Here is a 20476-nt window from a genome sequence, read left to right on the forward strand (position 1 = left end):
TTACACAGAGCATTTTGCTGTACTAATGTTCACAAAACACACTTTAAGAACTGATGCTTTAAGGAAAAGTGTAGAAAATTCCCTTAAATTTGAAGAATATATTTGGGGACCTCTCAGTTTCTTCTCCTCATCAGTTTTTTCTTTCATCTGATTCTCTCTGTCTCTTTTGCGGTACTTCTGGATGATTTCATCAAGTCTCCCTTTTTTAAAATACTTGATTATTATTTTTTAAGGAAGAAATATTTTCCTGAGAGTCCCTAATTTTTGTACCCTTATTCAAAATTAAAAGTTGATCTTCTAGCCACTTGTCACACTTTTACACAGATCATACAAATTATTAGCACTTCTTTTAAGCACAAAGCCTTCCAATAAGTATCTCTAGAAAACCTGAAAGAAAGATAAAGGAACAAATGAATGAATATTCATATTTTTAGATTTCTTAGATATAAACGGGCTACAGAAAGGCTATGGGATTAGAAAAGCAAAAGTTAATGAAGCAAGTATGAAATGAAATTTAAGACTGAGAACTGATAGAACAGGTAGATAGATGCTAAAAAAAAATCAAAAGTGGAAGAGACAGTGTAATAGTCTCACATTCAAGGTCTATGCAGTCTCTGTACTGGGTAGAATCCAGGCTATGCTGTTGTAACGAAGAGACTGCCAAGACATGACGACTTAAATAACATAGGGCTTTATTTCTCTCCTATGATAAGAGTCCAGAATGAGCAGTCCTGGGTAAACAGGTGGCTCTGCCACAGCATCAGTTTCCAGGGTTCTCCAGTCAATGCCATTCCTTAACAAGCAGAAAGGGAAAAGAAGCCGCAAGTGGCTTCTTCTTCAAGTGGACAGACCTCAGACTGCACACATCACTTCTCATATCCCATTGATCCAAACTTAGCGTCATGACCACAACTAACTGCAAGACACGCTGGGGAACATAGTTTCTATGTGGGTTGCTATGTGCCAGTTAAAACTCTTGGAGTTCTGTTACTAAAGGAAGACAGGGAGAATAGATACTCTTACAGCAAACAAGACCAGGAAACAAACCGAGAGTCACACCAGAGTGCTGCAAAACAGGCCGGCGGGCTCAGAGGGGTCTCGGCTCCAAATTCTGAGCAAAATGGTGCCTAAATATGATGGTTTTTATATGGTTGTTAGGGGGAAGCTGGTGGTTACAGAAGCAGATGGTTACGAAGCTCGAATAAGATTGGGGTTACAAAGTTTGCATAAGATTGAGGTTAAGTCAAATCTTGCTCTGTAGTTGCTTGATTATGTTATTTTGCAGTTGTGTTATTATTAAGGGGGGGTGGAAAAATTCTCCCTTACAATACCAGAGGACAGTATCCTCACAGATGCACAGCAGAGAAAGATAAATAATGGCAGTGAGGGCTGGTAAGTACTTAAGTAAGTTCCAGTGGCAGAAGAGAGAGAGGAACTGTCATTTGTGCCTAGGGTGAGAGCCAGTTTCAGAGGATGTATCCCAGAAAAGATAGTGCTTGATGCTGCAACATGATGAATATGTCAGTAGTAACAGAACAATAGGAAACAATAGTAATAAAAAAAGAAGTGGCTTCTTGTGAAGAGCGCAGATTGAATATTTGTGTCTATTTTAGCTTTTTTTCCTGAAACCACACTAAAATGACAGTAATACTTTTTTAAACCATAAACACCTAAACAAGGAAAACAGGTAAGAAAATAACAGTAACAAAAGTTTGAAAGCAGGAAAGCAGATAGGGGAGAGTAAATGAATTCACAGATTCAAGAAAATTGACTTCTAAGCTAATGGTTAAAAAAAAAAAAAAGACATCTAGCTAGGCTTGGTGGCTCACATCCATAATCCCAACTGAGGCAGGAGGATCGCATGAAGCCAGGAGTTCAGGACCAGCCCAGTAATATCGTGAGACCTCGTCTCTACAAAATATTTTTTTAAAAAGTAGCCAGGCATGGTGGCACGCACCTGTAGTCCCAGCAACTTGGGAGGCTGAGGCGAGAGCATCACCAGAGCCCAAGAGTTGGAGGCTGTAATGAGCTATGATCCCACTATTGCACACCATCCCAAGTGATAGAGTGAGATGCTGTCTCTAGAAAAATAAATAAATAAAATAATTGTGGAAGTAGGAGTGTGAAAATAAGCATCATTGAGTGTCAGTCTGCTTAAGAAACATTGGATCCTCCAATCTCCTCCCCCGACACCCACATCGAATGATGTTCTCTCCCCGTGACAGTGGGGGGGAAAAAAAAAAGGAAATTTATTCTTTGTAAAGAATCAGACATAAGATCTTTAACTGCAAGCACCAGGCATAATTGAGGTTGAGATTCCTTATTAAAAGTAAGGGCTTTGCTGGATGTGGTAGTACGTGCCTATAATCCCAAATACTCAGGAGGCTGAGGTGGGAAGATTGCTTGAACTCAGTAGTTGGAGATCAGCCTGGGCAACTAGCGAGACCCCAGTCTCAAAATAAAGAAAAGAAAAGGAAGGGCTTTAAGTGAATGTATGCATGTTGGAGGCTAACACCATCTGGCCATCTTCCTGCATTCAGCTCCCAGATGCTGGCAGTCAAGCCTACACCCTTCAAGCAGGATCTTGGTGAAGTCATTTCTGGAGCATCTGACCAGGCCAAGAGAAAAGAATTAAAGATACCTACATTAGAGTTTCCTCAACTAAATGATTCTACCCAATTATCTTACAATGGGGTACAATCTCAATGAAAGATTACAAGAAATGATAGGAAGTCTGTAATGTGGAAGCCAGAGACCAAAACAAAACTAACAAAAAACCCCTAAGAAACAGCAATGGGAGAAACAGAAACTTAATAAGGGAGACAAGAATGTTAAAAAAAAAAAAAAAAAAACCTCTGTGCTTAATTACCTCAAAAAGATAATAAGGAACTTATGAAAGAAATATAGGATATTATTTTTTTAAGAATATTCTGAGAACAAAAGAGCTTTTGAAAATGTAATAGAAAAATAAAATACTCAATATAAAGTTGAAAAAAAATATTTTAAAAAGTAGGACAAGGCCGGGCGCTGTGGCTCACGCCTGTAATCCTAGCTCTTGGGAGGCCGAGGCGGGCGGATTGCTCAAGGTCAGGAGTTCGAAACCAGCCTGAGCAAGAGCGAGACCCCGTCTCTACTATAAATAGAAAGAAATTAATTGGCCAACCGATATATATATAAAAAATTAGCCGGGCATGGTGGCGCATGCCTGTAGTCCCAGCTACCCGGGAGGCTGAGGCAGAAGGATCACTCGAGCCCAGGAGATTGAGGTTGCTGTGAGCTAGGCTGACGCCACGGCACTCACTCTAGCCTGGGCAACAAAGCGAGACTCTGTCTCCAAAAAAAAAAAGTAGGACAAAAGACAAAAACTTAGAAAATAGGAAAAAGGGATTTTTTTTTTTTTTTTTTTGAGACAGAGTCTCGCTTTGTTGCCCAAGCTAGAGTGAGTGCCGTGGCATCAGCCTAGCTCACAGCAACCTCAAACTCCTGGGCTCAAGCAATCCTTCTGCCTCAGCCTCCCCTACGCCACCATGCCCGGCTAATTTTTTCTATATATATTAGTTGGCCAATTAATTTCTTTCTATTTATAGTAGCGATGGGGACTCACTCTTGCTCAGGCTGGTTTCAAACTCCTGACATTGAGCAATCCGCCCGCCTCGGCCTCCCAGAGTGCTAGGATTACAGGCGTGAGCCACCGCGCCCAGTCAGGATTTTTTTTTTTTAATAAAGGTCTCTAGTCCAAAAGTTTCAGTACACAAGTATCAGGCATTCCAGAAAGGTAAAACAGAAAAAACAGAGAGAAGAAATCATCAATGAAACAATTCAAGAAAATTTTCTAAAATTTAAGGACCTGAGTTTTCAGATTGGAATGGCCCAACACAATAGATGAAAGTAGAAACACTCTAAGGCACATCATCATGAAATTTCAGAACACTGAAACTATAGAGAAGCTTCCACAAACTTCCAGAGAGAAAAAGTAGGTCACATAAAAAGCGATTAGGAATCAAATTGGCTTTAGGCTTCCCCAAAACAAAAGTGGAAGCTGGAATGCAACAGAGAAATTACTTCAGAATCCTGAGAGAATTCTATATCTGGCTATATTATCACTCAACTGTGAAAGCAGAATAAATCAAACATGCAAGATTTCAAAATATTACCTCATGCATCTTTTTTTTAGGAAACTACTTGAAAATATGCCACACACACACACACAGGACTAAACCAGGAATGAAGAAGACATAAGGAACAGATCTACCTCTGAAGAAAGGCAAAGGAAATGCCCAGAAAGATTGGGAAGGGAGATCTTAGCATCACATCTCTGCTGCAGATACTGAAGACAACCAGACAAGATTAGAGCAGGGCAGAATGTTATGGGAGAGACCGCTTCGGGGAAAATGAAATTGACAGAAAAGCTAATGGAAATAAATTTCTTAAAAGAAGGCAACTGGCAGACAGTTTAAGATTGAATTATTGAAAGCTACATGGAAAATTTAGCAAAAAGGAAAAAAGAAAAGAAAGAAGAAAAAGGATGATGCAGCAGAGGCTTTTAGTGCTTACTCATATCTGATGCTTCTTTTCTTCTGGACACAGGGGAGGAATGCATTTCCCTTCCCTCTCGCACTTAGGCCGAATCATGCAACTAGTTCTTAGTTCTGGCCAGTGGATTTGAGCAGAAGTTGTATGTGGTGGTTTTAAAACACAGCCCAAATTCTTTAACATTCTTTCTACTGAGAGTTGGGTTATTTGTTGCTGTAGTATAACCTGGTCCCATATTGACTAATACACAAAATAATTAACTCTAAGGAAAATAAAAAGCTGTGCAGGAAAGAAAAAATAGTCACAGTTTACCTCAGGGCTCCTCAATGAAAAGTATCTGCATGTCAGAGTAACACAGATGCTAAGAAATGATCTTCCTAAACTTATAGTATGATGATACTGGCAAATTGGGGGAATGGGAAAACTGAGGATATATGGTAAGTAAACAGGCAACTTGATAAAAACACATACTTAAAAAAAAAGAAAGAGGCAGGGCGCGGTGGCTCACGCCTGTAATCCTAGCTCTCTGGGAGGCCGAGGCGGGTGGATTGCTCGAGGTCAGGAGTTTGAAACCAGCCTGAGCAAGAGCAAGACCCCGTCTCTACTATAAATAGAAAGAAATTAATTGGCCAAATAATATATATAGAAAAAATTAGCCGGGCATGGTGGCCCATGCCTGTAGTCCCAGCCACTTGGGAGGCTGAGGCAGAAGGATTGCTTGAGCCCAGGAGTTTGAGGTTGCTGTGAGCTAGGCTGATGCCACGGTACTCACTCTAGCCTAGGCAACAAAGCGAGACTCTGTCTCAAAAAAAAAAAAAAAAAAGAAAGAAAGAAAAGAACACCATCTATTCAGTTGACTTGAAAATAAATGCAGAATAAGTTCAGAAATAGAGTGAAATAAGAAAAGGATAGGCCAGGCACAGTGGCTCACGCCTGTAATCCTAGCACTCTGAGAGGCCGAGGCGGGAGGATTGCTCAAGGTCAGGATTTCAAAACCAGCCTGAGCAAGAGCAAGACCCCATCTCTACTAAAAATAGAAAGAAATTAACCAGACAACTAAAAGCATATAGAAAAAAAATTAGTTGAGCATGGTGGTACATGCCTGTAGTCCCAACTACTCAGGAGGCTGAGGCAGAAGGATCGCTTGAGCCCAGGAGTTTGAGGTTGCTGTGAGCTAGGCTGATACCACGGCACTCTAGCCAGGGCAACAGAGTGAGACTTTGTCTACAAAAAAAAAGAAAAAGAAAAGGATAAACATCAATTATAAATTCCAGGTTAATCTTGAGAAGATGGTCATGGTCTCATTATTGTTCTGCAAAAGGATACCAAGCAAGCGTTGGAATAAGTGTTGAAGTCTTTTATGCACTTTCTGGTACCATATCAAATAAAAAATAAGCATCCTTTCATTATCTCCATGAAGATAATTAGTGAAGCTAGAAATATTTCTCATTAATTTTCAAATAAACTATTTCAGTTTTCACACATAACTTGTTCTGCCTTCCAGAATCCACCTCAAAGTAGAATTTGAATTACTATTTGAATTACTCCCAATTTAAATACAGCAGTTTTTTTAGAAAATGTGGATGGTTTCATCTATACGTTTATAGAGTGTGCACTCATCAGCCTATTTCTCCCCTTTTGACTTTTATAAATCCTTGTTACAAATACCAAAGAGAGATAAGCTTTTTTGTATTTCTCTTTTATTCTTCCCTTTTCTTAGCATTTTTTAAAAAAATTTAAACCCACCCCCCTTCCTTAGCATTTGAATGCTTCCTGGGCACAACCTCACTGGGTATTAACTTGTTGATTTAATTGTTTATTTATTCATTTACAAATACTGGTAGGACTCATACCTGCCCAGCTCAGTTTTAAACACTAAGGATATATCATTAAAAAAAAGGGGAAGGAAGGGAGTGAGGAATGGGAAGAAACAGACAAAAATCCCTGCTCTCATAAAGTTTATCTGTTGGTGGGGGAGATGGGCTATAACCAAATAAGCTGGAAGAATTACATAGGGTGTCAGAATTTGTTAATTGCTACAGAAGAAAGTAAGAATGTAAATGCTGAATAGACAGTCCTGGGAATGTTAAGAACGCATCACTATCATAAAATGATGATCTATCATGAAAGAAAAATAAAAGGCAGCCACAGGGGGATTGATTCACATATTCCAAGGTGAAATATGGCCTATTAGGTCTTGTCAGTATTGTATATATCCTCTACAAGTACAGACTTGATTTTTGATGGAAAGACCCTGGGGATTATACAAAGAAAAATAATTTTAAGGTTGTTTATATGAAGAAAATATGCTAAGTTAGAAGTGCCAAGTTTCAGAATCTTAGGCAAGGGCAGACTTGTGTTTTAGTCTCTTGAAAGCAGTCCTAAGGGTCACAAGGCAAGTGAGGCAGGTAAATAAAGCATCACACAAAGACTATTCCCAGAAGGGCTGGGAATGTAATGTCATGGTGAAAAAGAGGCTCCCACAAGGCTAATGCATTCATAGGCTACTTGCTGCCAACAGCCTTTGGCATCAAAGTGCTTCTATCCTCTAAATGCATATTTTACAATTGGCAAAGCCACAAGAAGGGCATTTCCAGGATGGAACATCTGGTTCATTTTACCTAAGTAAGTCAGCAAATACACTATATTTTGCTGCTTTTTTAAGAGGCCTGTGCACATCCAACAAAGTTCACAATAATAAATAACATAAAAGACCTATATAATCTTACCACTTTCAGATAAAATGTTAGATATAATTATTTTTTAATTGTTTTTAATTAAATTTTTTTTTACTTTTAATCTTTTGAAAAGCTATCTCTGTACGTGAAGCTTGGGATAGATATAATTATTATCTACTATAAATAATCTTGAGCATTCCAGGGCCTATGAAATTTCATCCTTCATATGACAGTAGCATCTTATTCTCGATGCCTTCAGGAAACTAGATAACTGGGGGTGGGGGGATTGTTCGTTGTTTGTTTGTTTTTTAATAGAGACAAGATCTCACTCTGTTGCCCAGGCTGGAGTGCCATGGCACAATTATAACTCACTACAGCCTCGAACTCCTGGGTTCAAGAAAATCTCCTACCTCAGCCTCCCAAAGTGCTGGGATTACTGTTGTCAACCACCATGCCTGGCCTACATAACTGTTTAATTTGAAATATCATTTACAATTTTTAGAACCTCAGTAATCATGTCATTTGTGTCAAAAGGTTTCCAGATTCTCCAAGGTACACCATTCACACTTGATTGCATTAGTCATATATTAAGTAATTCTTTGTAAACGTACGCAAACTCCCGATGCTGTCAAATAATCACTTGCCTATATATTATTTCGGGAAAAAAATTAAAGAAAGTAAAATTAAACAGTTAAAATTTTATATCAACAAAGCAACCAACCTTTTTTCTTTTCTATTATTCTAAAGCAAATACATGTGTAAGAGTGAACTTTGTGGATGAATAAAGAAAATATGGTATATACATACAATGGAACATTATTCCATTGAATAGAAGGAAATCCTGTCATATGCTACAACATGGATGAACCTTGAGGATATTATGCTAAGTGAAATCAGCCAGTCAGAGGATGACAAATACTGCATAATTCCACTTATATAAGGTATCTAAAATAGACTCATAGAAGCAGAAAGTAGAATGGTGGTTGTCAGGGGCTGAGGGGGTGTGAAAATGGGGAGTTTTGCCGTTCAATAGAGATGGGAATTTAGTTAGGAAAGATGAGAAGTTTCTAGAGATCTGCTGTACAATTTTGTGCTTATACTTAACAATACTGTACTATGCACTTAAAAATTTGTTAAGAGGACATATCTCAGTCTATGTGTTTTTTACCACAATTTTTTAGGAAAAGAATGAATTTTGGCTTTATAACACTACATTGAAAGTTATAAAAGATTTGTGACCTTATTTTGCGCCAGTTGTAAGGAAAACCTTATAAAATCTATGTTGACTATCAGTCATGTCTTTGGCTGCCAGCAACAAAACCAACTTGAGGTCTTTAATCAAAAATGAAAGCTACCAGAAGCATGTTTGAGGCACAGAGACTTGATGGGAAGCTGGCAGACCAGGCTTGGAATGAATCAAAAGATCCCAGGAGTTCTGGGCAGTAACTGTTGTCCCTTTTCTGCCTGCTTACCCACTGCCACAAGAAGCCACAAATGGCCAATTGGCAGCCTCAGCTGCTAATTCAATAAAAGCATCGTGGGGTTTTCTAGTGACAGCATTTCTCCCTTGCATGCTAAAACCTTTATATCAGCAAAGTTCAGAGGCACAGGGATTAGAAGCAACAAAAAATTTTAGTGACTCATTAGGTGCAATTGTGAGAGGCGCTATCACCCCACTTTCACCCTCTGCTTCCCATACCACAGTTTCTGTTTATGGGGAAAAACACCACCTACTATCTTGTTCACTAATTTAGAACATACACATCCTGAAGTATCATACCAAAATCTTACAAGGTATCATCTCCTGGATTTGGGCATAACTAAATCTTAATAATCCATTCCGCAGTTTTATAGAGCCAGATGCCTCTAGGTGATAGTGATGTGATAAGATCAACAAAACCCTTTGCATCAGTCATTTCTGTATCTCCACCATTGTTAAGTGAATTCTTCGATCTGTAGCAATGTGTAGGATTCTATGACTATGTATAAGGCAATGTGTAAGTTCATGGATGGTGGTGCTAAATCCAGATTAAATATCTCACAATGAGGATATATCAGTGTCCCCTCCATGATGGTCCCCCAGAGTAAGGTACCATATCCATGGTGTCAGTAGCTGCTAGAAAACTGGGTAGCAAGCAATAACTGTCCAGGGCAGTCTAGGTAAGATCAAGTCTCTGTTGAGCCCAGGTGAAGCCTCCATCCCTCTAGCACAGGGGTCCTCAAACTTTTTAAACAGGGGGCCAGTTCACTGTCCCTCAGACCATTGGAGGGCCAGACTATAGTTTAAAAAGAAACTATGAACAAATTCCTATGCACACTGCATATATCTTATTTTGAAATAAAAAATAAGGCAAAAACACCCGCATGTGGCCCGCGGGCCGTAGTGTGAGGACACCTGCTTTAGCATGACCACTTTGTTTGAGTTCAAACTGGGGTAAAAATACTGCCAGATAACTGTAGGACAGGGCATTTTTTCCCACTGATTATAAGAACCCCATGGAGGGGGCTTTTGGTGGGCATTCACATAAAAACAAGTATTCACATACTCTAGACCCCTCAACACATCCCTTCCTCAGACCTCCTTATTACCAGTCTCTGTCTTGTTTTTTCTTTCCAACATGCCAAGCCTTAGCCTCTGCCCATGAATTGGTGTGGATCCTCACATGCGTCTCTCTATTTCATCATCTGGAACAAGTAGACAGTGAGATATACCACTAGAAGTTCCACAAATGGAAGGATTTCTCTTCTCCACTGACCTTCAGGTTCACCACTGAGTGTGGCTGACTGATGCTAGCACATTGTTTAGAGCCATTTGTAAGGCAGACTTGAAGTTTTTCCTCTTTAATTATAGGGAAATCCAGAAAGGCCATGGGTTGAGAGGGTACTGCAGGAGTAGGCATGCTGGGCATGTGAGCGTTGCTACTCCAGGTCCACTCAGGTCCTCCCCATATTCCTGCCTATATATTTGACTTCTGCTTAGTGACGAAGCTCCAGCCTGGTGAATCAGAGAACACTCAGCTCATCATGGGCACTTTGATTTCATGGTCACTTGGTGTTCCGCAGCCAGGCGTTTAGTCTCTATCAAAGCCAGGTTATAAGCCAAGAATTAATTTTCAAAAGTGTAATAGCCTTTGACAAAGACAGCATGCCTTTATTGCAAAATGCCCCTCTTGTAATTGTTCGTTGGAGGCTTTCCTGAGCTTGATGAAGCATCCAGTCTGCTGTAGGCACTTCGCACAGGTACCATTAGATCTGATAAATCAGGGGCCCAGTGGCAAAGTTGCTTGCATTATAGCTCAGACAGCTAAAGGGACTTTTCGTGCTTTCAACTCTATTAATACTGGTAGCCCCTTTTGGGTCTCCCACTTAATGGGTCAAAGAAGCACATTATACTGTTCAAGTTTCCTCCAAAATTCAAAAAGGTCCACCAAGTATTATGCTTTTTTCTTCTTGGTAGGGGACATAAAATACCACAACTTTCTTTTTTGGAGAGGTTTCATCAATATGCCCCTGATTGAGGAGTCTTCTCCCAAGAAACTTCACAGGGGTTGCTGGCTACTGTTTTTTTGTTTGTTTGTTTGTTTGTTTGTTTGTTTTGAGACAGAGTCTCACTCTGTTGCCCAGGCTAGAGTGCCCTGGCATCAGCCTCAGCCTAGCTCACAGCAACCTCAAACTCCTGAGCTCAAGTGATCCTCCTACCTTGGCCTCCCAGAGTGCTAGGATTACATGTGTAAGCCACCACACCTAGCCTGGCTACTGTATTTTTATGGGCTGTATCTTTAGGATGCATGTGTTTCTGAAATTAATTTATCCACCTTCCTCCAACACTGATACACTCATAGCAACTCGGTGACCTTGGTGTGAGAACATAAGACCACACTAATAGATCTAATCTTGGGCATCTTTCTTTTTTTTGCACTGCTAGTATCTCTTTTCCCCAAACTTCCTCACTCTCTCTACTATTTCTCCTGTTTTTCCAATAGCTGTGTACATGGCTTTGGCCAAACCAACCAAGCATTCATTCACTAAGATGTATTGAGTTGCCACTATGTGCCAGGCATTTAAACCACTGGACATTTAGCAGCGAACAAAATTGACATGGCACCTGCATACCTTTCACAATTAGCAAGCCAGTAGCATGGATCCAGAAAGTGGAAAAGAGGGAGAAGATGCTGTACAAGAGTACTGACCTTGAACACATAGGGATCCTGCCCACCAACCTGAGAAACAGACTGTAACCAAACAGAGCAGCCATTTTTCCATGTATGGAGGAATTAGTAAGAGGAGTAAAGTGTTCTTCCAGTTCTCTTCTGTGGAGAGAGGAAGTGCAAATGCAAATTTCATTTCTTCCTATGGTAGAAGCCTAAATGTGAGGAAAGAAAGGAGCTTGTCCTGATACCAGCAGTATTCCTTGTCATTGCTGAGCACCCCCCTGGGATTGGTTATAATTAATTCATAGTGACACCAGCCTGCCTGGTTGAGTGATTTTTTTCCCCCCAGAAACATTCAATTGCATGCTGAACTGATCCAGAGATAGTTTTCCCAGATGAATATGACAGAGGGAGAGGGGCTTGGGAATTGAGATATTTCCAAGAGAGTGATTATGATGTCTCACTGAATCTAAGATACGGAAGAAGGTAAAGATAGAAGGGTATTAATGGATAGAAAGTGATAGGATTGGTCAGTGCCTTACAAATCTTCATGAAATTAACAATTTATCATGGTTTTAAAAAATATGCTGGCAGGCTGTGCGATTTTGATAATTTTAGTGGACTGTGTAAATTTGCAATTTTGAGGTAGTGAATGTTTCTGATGATGAAAAGAAAATGAATAAGAAAGGAAGAATAGAGGGAAAAGTTCCCTGGAGATGAGGAAGTCAAGAAATTGAGAGGTGACATTGGGCAGCTCATCCGAGTGGATATTGAAATCAGTAAACAGAAAGACAAGAATTGAGATAAAAAGAAAAACAAGGCAAAGTGCTAAAATCTTTAGTACATGGAGAATGACCAAGCAGTTGGCAGATGACAGCAGATGATGGAGCCAGATGGCATAAGCCTCAAAGGAGCAGGGGATTTTTTTTACAACAGGGGCTGAGAGAGAATAATTATCTGGAAGTTGCACTGGGGAAGCAGAAGCCGTCTCCTCCTGATGCTGCAGGATGAGCGGTGTGAGCATCCTGCAGAGGAGGCAGTGTGCTTGGTATGTTTCAGTTGAGGCACAGAGGTGAAGAAAATATTCTGAGAGGAGACTGTTCCTTTGGAAATGGGATAAGATTTCCTGATAGTGCAGCCTTCAAGGCTTAAAAGAACCAGCAGGGGTTTGTTTGTTTATTTATTTATTGATTGATTGATTTTTCAGCATATTATGGGGGTACAAATGTTAAGGTTCCGTATATTGTCCTTCTCCCCCTCCCCCCTCGAGTCAGAGCTTCAAGCGTGTCCATCCCCCAGATAGTGCACATCACACTCATTATGTATGTATATACCCATCCCCTCCCCCCCACCTGCCCAACACCCGATAAATGTTATTCCTATATGTCCACTTAGGTGTTGATCAGTTAATACCAATTTGCTGGTGAGTACATGTGGTGCTTGTTTTTCCATTCTTGGGATACTTCACTTAGTAGAATGGGTTCCAGCTCTATCCAGGAAAATACAAGAGGTGATAGATCACCGTTGTTTCTTATAGCTGAGTAGTATTCCATGGTATACATATACCACATTTTATTAATCCACTTATGTATTGATGGGCACCTAGGTTGTTTCCACACCTTTGCGATTGTGAACTGTGCTGCTATAAATATTCGAGTGCAGGTGTCCCATTTGTAGGGTGTCATTTGATCTTTTGGGTAGATGCCCAGTAGTGGAATTGCTGGATCAAATGGTAGATCTACTTGTATCGCTTTAAGATATCTCCATATTGTTTTCCACAGAGGCTGAACCAGTTTGCAGTCCCACCAGCAGTGTAGGAGTGTTTCTATCTCTCCACATCCATGCCAACATTTATTGTTTGGGGACTTTTTGATAAAGGCCATTCTTACTGGAGATAAGTGATAACTCATTGCAGTTTTGATTTGCATTTCCCTGATGATTAGAGATGTTGAGCATTTTTTCATGTTTGTTGGCCTTTATTCTGTCTTCTTTTGAAAATTTTCTGTTCATGTCCTTTGCCCACTTTTTGATAGGATTGTTTGGTTTTTTCTTTCTGATTTTCCTGAGTTCTAAATAGATTCTAGTTATCAGCCCTTTATCGGATGTGTAGCTTGCGAAAATTTTCTCCCATTCTGTGGGTTGTCTGTTTGCTCTCTTGACAGTTTCTTTGGCTGTGCAAAAGCTTTTTTATTTGATCAGGTCCCATTTATTTATTTTTGTTGCTACTGTGATTGCCTTTGGGGTCTTCTTTATAAATTCTTTGCCTAGTCCAATGTCTAGAAGAGTATTTCCAACATTTTCCTCTAGGATTCTAATAGTTTCACACGTAATGTTCAAGTCTGTTACCCAGCGTGAGTTGATTTTTGTGAGAGGTAAAAGGTGTGGATCTTGTTTCAGTCTTCTGCATGTGACTATCCGGTTTTCCCAGCACCATTTAAGGATAAGGATTCTTTTCCCCAGTGAATGTTTTTGTCTGCTTTGTTGAAGATTAGTTGGCTATATGAGTATGGTTTTATATCTGGGTTCTCTGTTCTGTTCCACTGGTCAATGTCCCTGTTCTTGTGCCAGTTGAAAGCTGTTTTAATTACTATAGCCTTGTAGTATAGTTTGAAATCTGGTAAATTGATACCTCCTATTTTGTTTTTATTGCCTAGGATTGATTTTGCTATATGGGGTCTTCTCTGGTTCCATACGAAGCATAAAATTTTTTTTTCTATATCTGTGAAAAATGATGATGGTATTTTAATAGGGACTGCATTGACTCTGTAGGTCACTTTGGGTAGTATAGACATTTTAACAATGTTGATTCTGCCAACCCATGAGCATGGTATATTCTTCCACTTGTTTACATCCTTTGCTATTTCCTTCTTCAGTGTTTCATAGTTCTCCCTGTAGAGGTCTTTTACCTCCTTAGTTAAATATATTCCTAGGTACTTTCTTTCCTTTGTTGCTATTTTGAAGGGAATTGAGTCTTTGATTTGGTTCTCACTTATACTGTTGTTGGAGTATATGATTTCTGTGTATTGATTTTGTATCCTGAGACTTTACCAAATTCATTTATCAGATCAAGGATTCTCTTGGTTGAATCCTTGGGGTTTTCTAGATATAGTATCATGTCATCAGCAAAGAGTGAGAGTTTGATCTCTTCTGCTTCCATTTGGACGCCCTTAATTCTGCTCTCTTGTCTATCAAATTTATAAAAGCAAAAACAATCATAAGAGTGTGAGATGATATACCATGTTAGGTGCTTATTTCTCTATCTAAAAATGACTACTACTTTAAAGTTCTGTTAATGTATGAAAGTTGCATATTAGTCTCATAAAATATTTTTGTTCACTTAAGATACTTCATATTTTATTTATAAATTTCAGTTAAATCACACTATGATCTCTTCACATTTTATTATAGTGCTGCATTGTTTGAAGGAGGGGAAAAAGAACAAGTTGTCCTTATACAACCTTTTTTTTCTCTCTATTTTTCAGATCAATAACTCGATCTTATTACCGCAACTCAGTTGGTGGCTTTTTAGTATTTGACATTACTAACCGACGATCTTTTGAACATGTGAAAGATTGGCTAGAAGAAGCAAAAATGTATGTACAGCCATTTCGGATTGTATTTCTGCTAGTGGGACATAAATGTGATTTAGCTTCACAACGTCAAGTTACAAGGGAAGAAGCTGAAAAACTATCGGCAGACTGTGGAATGAAATATATAGAAACCTCAGCAAAAGATGCTACAAATGTTGAAGAATCCTTCACAATCTTGACAAGAGACATATATGAACTTATTAAAAAGGGAGAAATTTGTATTCAAGATGGCTGGGAAGGGGTTAAAAGTGGTTTTGTTCCAAATACTGTGCATTCTTCTGAGGAAGCAGTGAAGCCCAGGAAAGAGTGCTTCTGCTGACTTCAAACATGCCAAAGAACTAACAAGAACAGATTGGGTGTCATTTCAGGATAAATACCAACATTAAAAGCAGAACGATGCAATGAAAGCATTAAAAAACCCACACTGACACTATTTTGTAAGGTATTTGATTCGGAGCACTATACTTACTTGTTAAACTACCAGATTAGGTATTTTGCTAAATTATCAGGCAAAGCAGACAACTTTTTCTTGAAACTGGCATATCTACATATTACCTCCATTCTCACTTTGTCAGCATACAGCTGACCTTAGTGTCCAGATATATCAATATTACTCATTTTTCTTGACAGTTCAAAATGGATTTTTTTGTATAATACATAGTCTGATTAAAAATATTTTATCAGGAATTACGTTATCTTGAGTTAATTAAGATTGAATAGTAAAGTGCATTTAAAAGTACGCTGTTCACTTGCAAAATAAACAATCTCAGAAGTATCAACTAAGACTTAAGTAACAGTTGTTGTTTAAGGTACCAGGGATTTTTTTGTTGTTTTTTTTTAACCATTCTCTGAATATTTATCCTCCTTTAATTTTGCCTGAACATAAGAAAATGAGTTTTGTACTCATTTTTGTTCCCCGATTTGTTGCTCCTAAAAGTTTTATGTTTTACAGAGATATGTAAGGATCCAAGCAAAATATGCTAAGCAAGTATTTGTAAAAATAAAAAACAAAGGACCACTCAGTAGCAAATGTTCGATGTTACTGTATACTGTTTGTGTTTAGACAAGAAAAACAAAATTTATTTATATACTGACATTTTCAAAGGTAATATATGCAATTTACCTTTATTGTCAAAATTATCAATATAGGTAAATATGGAATGTTTTTAATAATAGCATTTTTGTCCAAGTAAACTTCCAAATTTTTCCATTTTCAATACAAGAAGAATGTAGAAAAGATTTTTCTGGATAAGGAAAATTGGTTAGATGTTTGATATATTTAGCATTCAAATTGCATTTTACAAATCTCAACAGTGCAAGTGAAGATAGAATAATTAGTCAAGGCAGTAAAATGACTTTTGAGTTTCCTAATTTTTAACTTACTGATTAAACTTCTCTCCTGGAAGGGACATTTTGATCACAATTCAAATATTTTATAACGTACTCTATTCTATAAACTATTCCTAATCACAGAGGGGCACCAAATGAAGCTGCATTTTTGGAATCATAATGTTTTTACTGTTAAACTGTATATAGTTGCTTCATTTGTTTGAAAACCAAAGTGGTATAGTAGAAAGAATATTTAACAAGAAATCAGAGAACTTGATTTTAAACTTGCCTGTGCAGTACCAATACTTGATCATGAGTAAGTCACATAACCTCTCTAAGCATCATTTTTCTAATCTGTAAAATGAGACTAATAACTTGAGTTATTGTGTTTCATGGAATTATTTTGAGAATCAAGTGAATCAGGCAAAAAAGCTTTGTAAATAGAGAAAGCATTATACAAATGTGAGATTGATAACAGTTGCTCATGGCCATACTATTATATTTATAATGGATGAGAAGTTTGTTTTTTCCTTTCATTCCTGTGCAAAGGGAGCAAAAAATGGTGTGTGATTTCAAGGACCTGCGGGAATTCTTGGTTGATGCTTATCTTCTACCCTTTTTTACCCTGAACCACTGCTCCTCTAAAGTGGAAATGATAGAGAGGGAAGTCCCTGGAGACTTAATCCAATCAAAAGTCATGTTTGAATGTGTTTTTTGTGCATCTTTGAAGTAGATATTTACTTCTATTTTCAAATACTTGTACATTTTCTAGGTTCATGTAAGTATTTTTTAATAGTGCTTATGGAGAGAATATAAATTATAACCATAAAAATTATAAATATTTATATTGTCAACATTTCCTTGATATTCTTAGGTTAATTTCACATTGATTTCAAACTATAATCAACCAGGTGAGAAAGTACCTGTCCCCCAAAATGTGAAGTAGTCTGTTTTTACCGTTACAGTCCAAAATGGCATAAACTCAAATACTGAATATCTAACAACAGTTTAAAGTTCAGTCACCTGTGCCTACTTTTAAAGTTAAATAGCTAAAATATAAAATGTGATTTAACTTTCAGTGGACTCCTTTATAATAATATTGGGGGAGACTAATATTGGGGCTGAAGGATATTGTGTATTCCAAGATTGAAAATAAGACTAATGGCTAGGCGTGATGGCTCGTGCCTGTAATCCCAGCACTTTGGGAGATTGAGGCTGGAGGATCGCTTGAGGCCAGGAGTTCAAGACTAGTCTGAGCAACATAGTGAGGACCCTCCCCATCTCTAAAAGAATTAAAAATAAAATAGAACTAAGGAATTGAAGAAACAAACTGGAAGGCGCAAGGCCCAAAAAGTTGATACTTACATGACAGAAGCAGGCCTAGAACTCTGGTTGCCCAACAGGTTGCTCACCAAGCTGTTTTGTGTGTACATATGTGTATGTGTATTGGATAGGGAAGGATGCAAAAGAAAGGGGAAATGTGATCTAACTGAATCCACAAACTACTGTGGTTGGGTTAGATGATTTTTATATTATAGAGGAGCTATTTCTGGTAAAAACAATAGTAAAGCGAATGATGACTACAAAGATCTGAGTTCTTACGCAAGATTGCCAAACATCTGTATAACCCCTAGCAAGATAGCTTTACATTTATATATGTAAAATAGGTGACCTATTTTCTTACACATCATTATAGAGAATATGGATAATAATGCCAAAATAGTAAAAATATTTGCTCCAGGCAAAATGTTTTGATTAAGTTTCTTAGACATCTAATGTATTTGATTTTACATTAAAATTATTTCATTTAAAATGTATTTAATTGAAATTTAAACCATGTTTAAATTCAAAAATGTAAAACTAATGAATGATGTAGCTGATTACTAAAATTTTAAGTACATGTGATTTTTAAAAAGGAATGAAAAACTATCCAATTATATAATAAACTTGCCCCTGCCAGAAATTACTCATCTTGAGCTTCATTAACACTTTCAATGCATGTAGTGATGTGATGGTTTATTAAATGGTAATCTTAAGCCAAAATATTTAAATACTCAGAATGCTTTTAAATGTGGCCTTTATATGCATAATAGTAGCAAACCAGATTTCCTGAGCCTGGAAACTTGAACGATTACTCTAGGTTTCCAAAAGCCTCAAGCACTCCATGATTTTTTTTTTTTTTTTTTTGTGGCAACCAAAATAGTCTTTTATATTGTAGCTAAGATAACTTTACAAGAACAAAGTCTTTTTATCCAACTTTCATCATTAAAAACTGAATCTATGGATTAATAAAATCATTTTAAGAGTATTTTTGTCAGATTTTATACTGCCTTTAGTTCAACTAAGAACAAAGCTTTCATTAACTTTAAAAAAGTGCACTGTATTTGAATAATTTCCTTAGGTCTGATATAGTGAGAAGGACTAGCAAGCTAAAGACCCATTTCATTTGTTTCTTAGTAACTACCTGGAAATATTTGGAAATGCAAAGGAAACATAGAGCCTTTAAGAAAAAAACTGAAAGACTACAAAGGCTTTAAAGTCAGATCTTGAGCTGGTACAGTGGCTCACACCTGTAATCCCAGCACTTTGGGAAGTTGAAGTGGGAGGATCTCTTGGGACCAGAAGCTCTAGACCAGCCTGGTCAACATAGTGAGATCCAGTCTCTACAAAAATTAGCCCTTGGTGTGGTGATACACACCTGTAGTCTCAGCTACTCAGGAGGCTGAAGCAGGAGGATCACTTGAGCCCAAGAGTTTGAGGTTGCAGTGAGCTATGAAGACACCACTGCACTCTAGCAAGACCCTGTCTCAAAAAGTAAAAAATAAAATAATAATAAAGTTAAATCCTTTGCATTTAAAAATGGTAGAATCCATTCCCAATCAGAAGCTAACTTGAAAATTCCACAGCTGATAAATAGCCATCTCTGCTTCAGAAACTTTCTAAATCTCAATGTTTTCACCATACTTTCCTGAGCAACCAATCTTCACTTGACCTTAAAATAACTTAATAATAACAAACTAATCTCCTGAACCTGAATGAACTGCTGCATGACCTGGTATTTCTATAATGTTAATAACTGATGCAAGTAGACACATGAGTGATGAGCTGTGACAATCTATATCAATCATTGTACAATCTAGTTCACTTACTGCACATAATCATGGTAGAAAATAAATGAAAACATTTTCTAAGGTATAAAAAAATTAGTGTACCTTGCTATTTCTCTGGGTAAATTGTTTGTCTTTTTTTTTAAAAAATAGTGCCTACAACTTTGTCTTATCTATGTGACATTTAGTAACTACTAATTGATGGTTATTATGTTGAATTTAATCCTATTAAATGTGGGTTCCACATACTTGGTTTTAATTTGTATGTTCCACAGAAGAATAAACATCTTTTGCTATGATATCTCTTGGCATTCTTTTTTCCAGAATGACAACCAATGAAAATAAGATACAAACTTTTCGAAGCGTGTTACTAATATTTGATTTTAAATAATGAATAATAAGAATGAGAATGAGAACTGTGATTGTGCCAGGATTGTTACATTATCCTTCTTTAGCAATCCATCTTTAGTAATGCTTTTAAAACAGAAGCAACTGTTTAACTGCAATTGTGTATATGTGTGTGTGTGTGCGCACGCATGTGTGTGTATTCACAAATGAAGTACAAATAAGAATCAATTAGAGATCTGTAATCCCTTATATATTACATTATACCATGCTGGAGTGTGAGGCAGAACCCCATAATCAAACATTAATATTTTTATTCAGCAAAATGTATGAATATTCATACTAAAAGAGATAAGGTCTATAAATAACCTGTCATCAGTTTAGGTCAGATTTTTGCTGCCAAATGAGTTATAAAAATAATCTTAGATTTTGAGAGCTCTTTTGGTTTCAGAATTGCAGAAAAGGGATCATGGCCATATTCTATGCCTTAACAGATATTTCAAAACTCGTGACTTTACTTGGTTCATCTTTGTTGTACTTCAGCCTTGCACATAGTGGCAGTTTATTAAATTTTAAATTGAGCTGTTAAATCACACAGAAAATTTTCATACATTCTGCACATGTAACACAGATGTAAAATGTTTACCACAGTGCTTAGCACATTTTTTTTTAAGAGACAAGGTCTCACTGTGTTGCCCAGGCTGCCCTCAAACTGTTAGGCTCAAGCAATGCTCCCACCTCAG

At 37.7% G+C, this 20476-nt stretch overlaps 1 protein-coding gene across 1 annotated transcript in view; it reads left to right on the top strand.

Annotated features, from left to right (window-relative positions):
- The window catches only part of RAB39A (RAB39A, member RAS oncogene family), a 29427-nt gene extending 9752 nt beyond the window's left edge, over positions 1-19675 (top strand). The window contains exon 2 of the mRNA XM_012773722.2: positions 14845-19675. Coding sequence (XP_012629176.1) covers positions 14845-15271 — 427 coding nt within the window. The 3' untranslated portion in view covers positions 15272-19675. The remainder of the gene's footprint in view (positions 1-14844) is intronic.
- Positions 19676-20476: the final 801 nt, after the last annotated feature.

This window comes from Microcebus murinus, chromosome 4, assembly GCF_040939455.1.
Source record: "Microcebus murinus isolate Inina chromosome 4, M.murinus_Inina_mat1.0, whole genome shotgun sequence".
NCBI lineage: Eukaryota > Metazoa > Chordata > Mammalia > Primates > Cheirogaleidae > Microcebus > Microcebus murinus.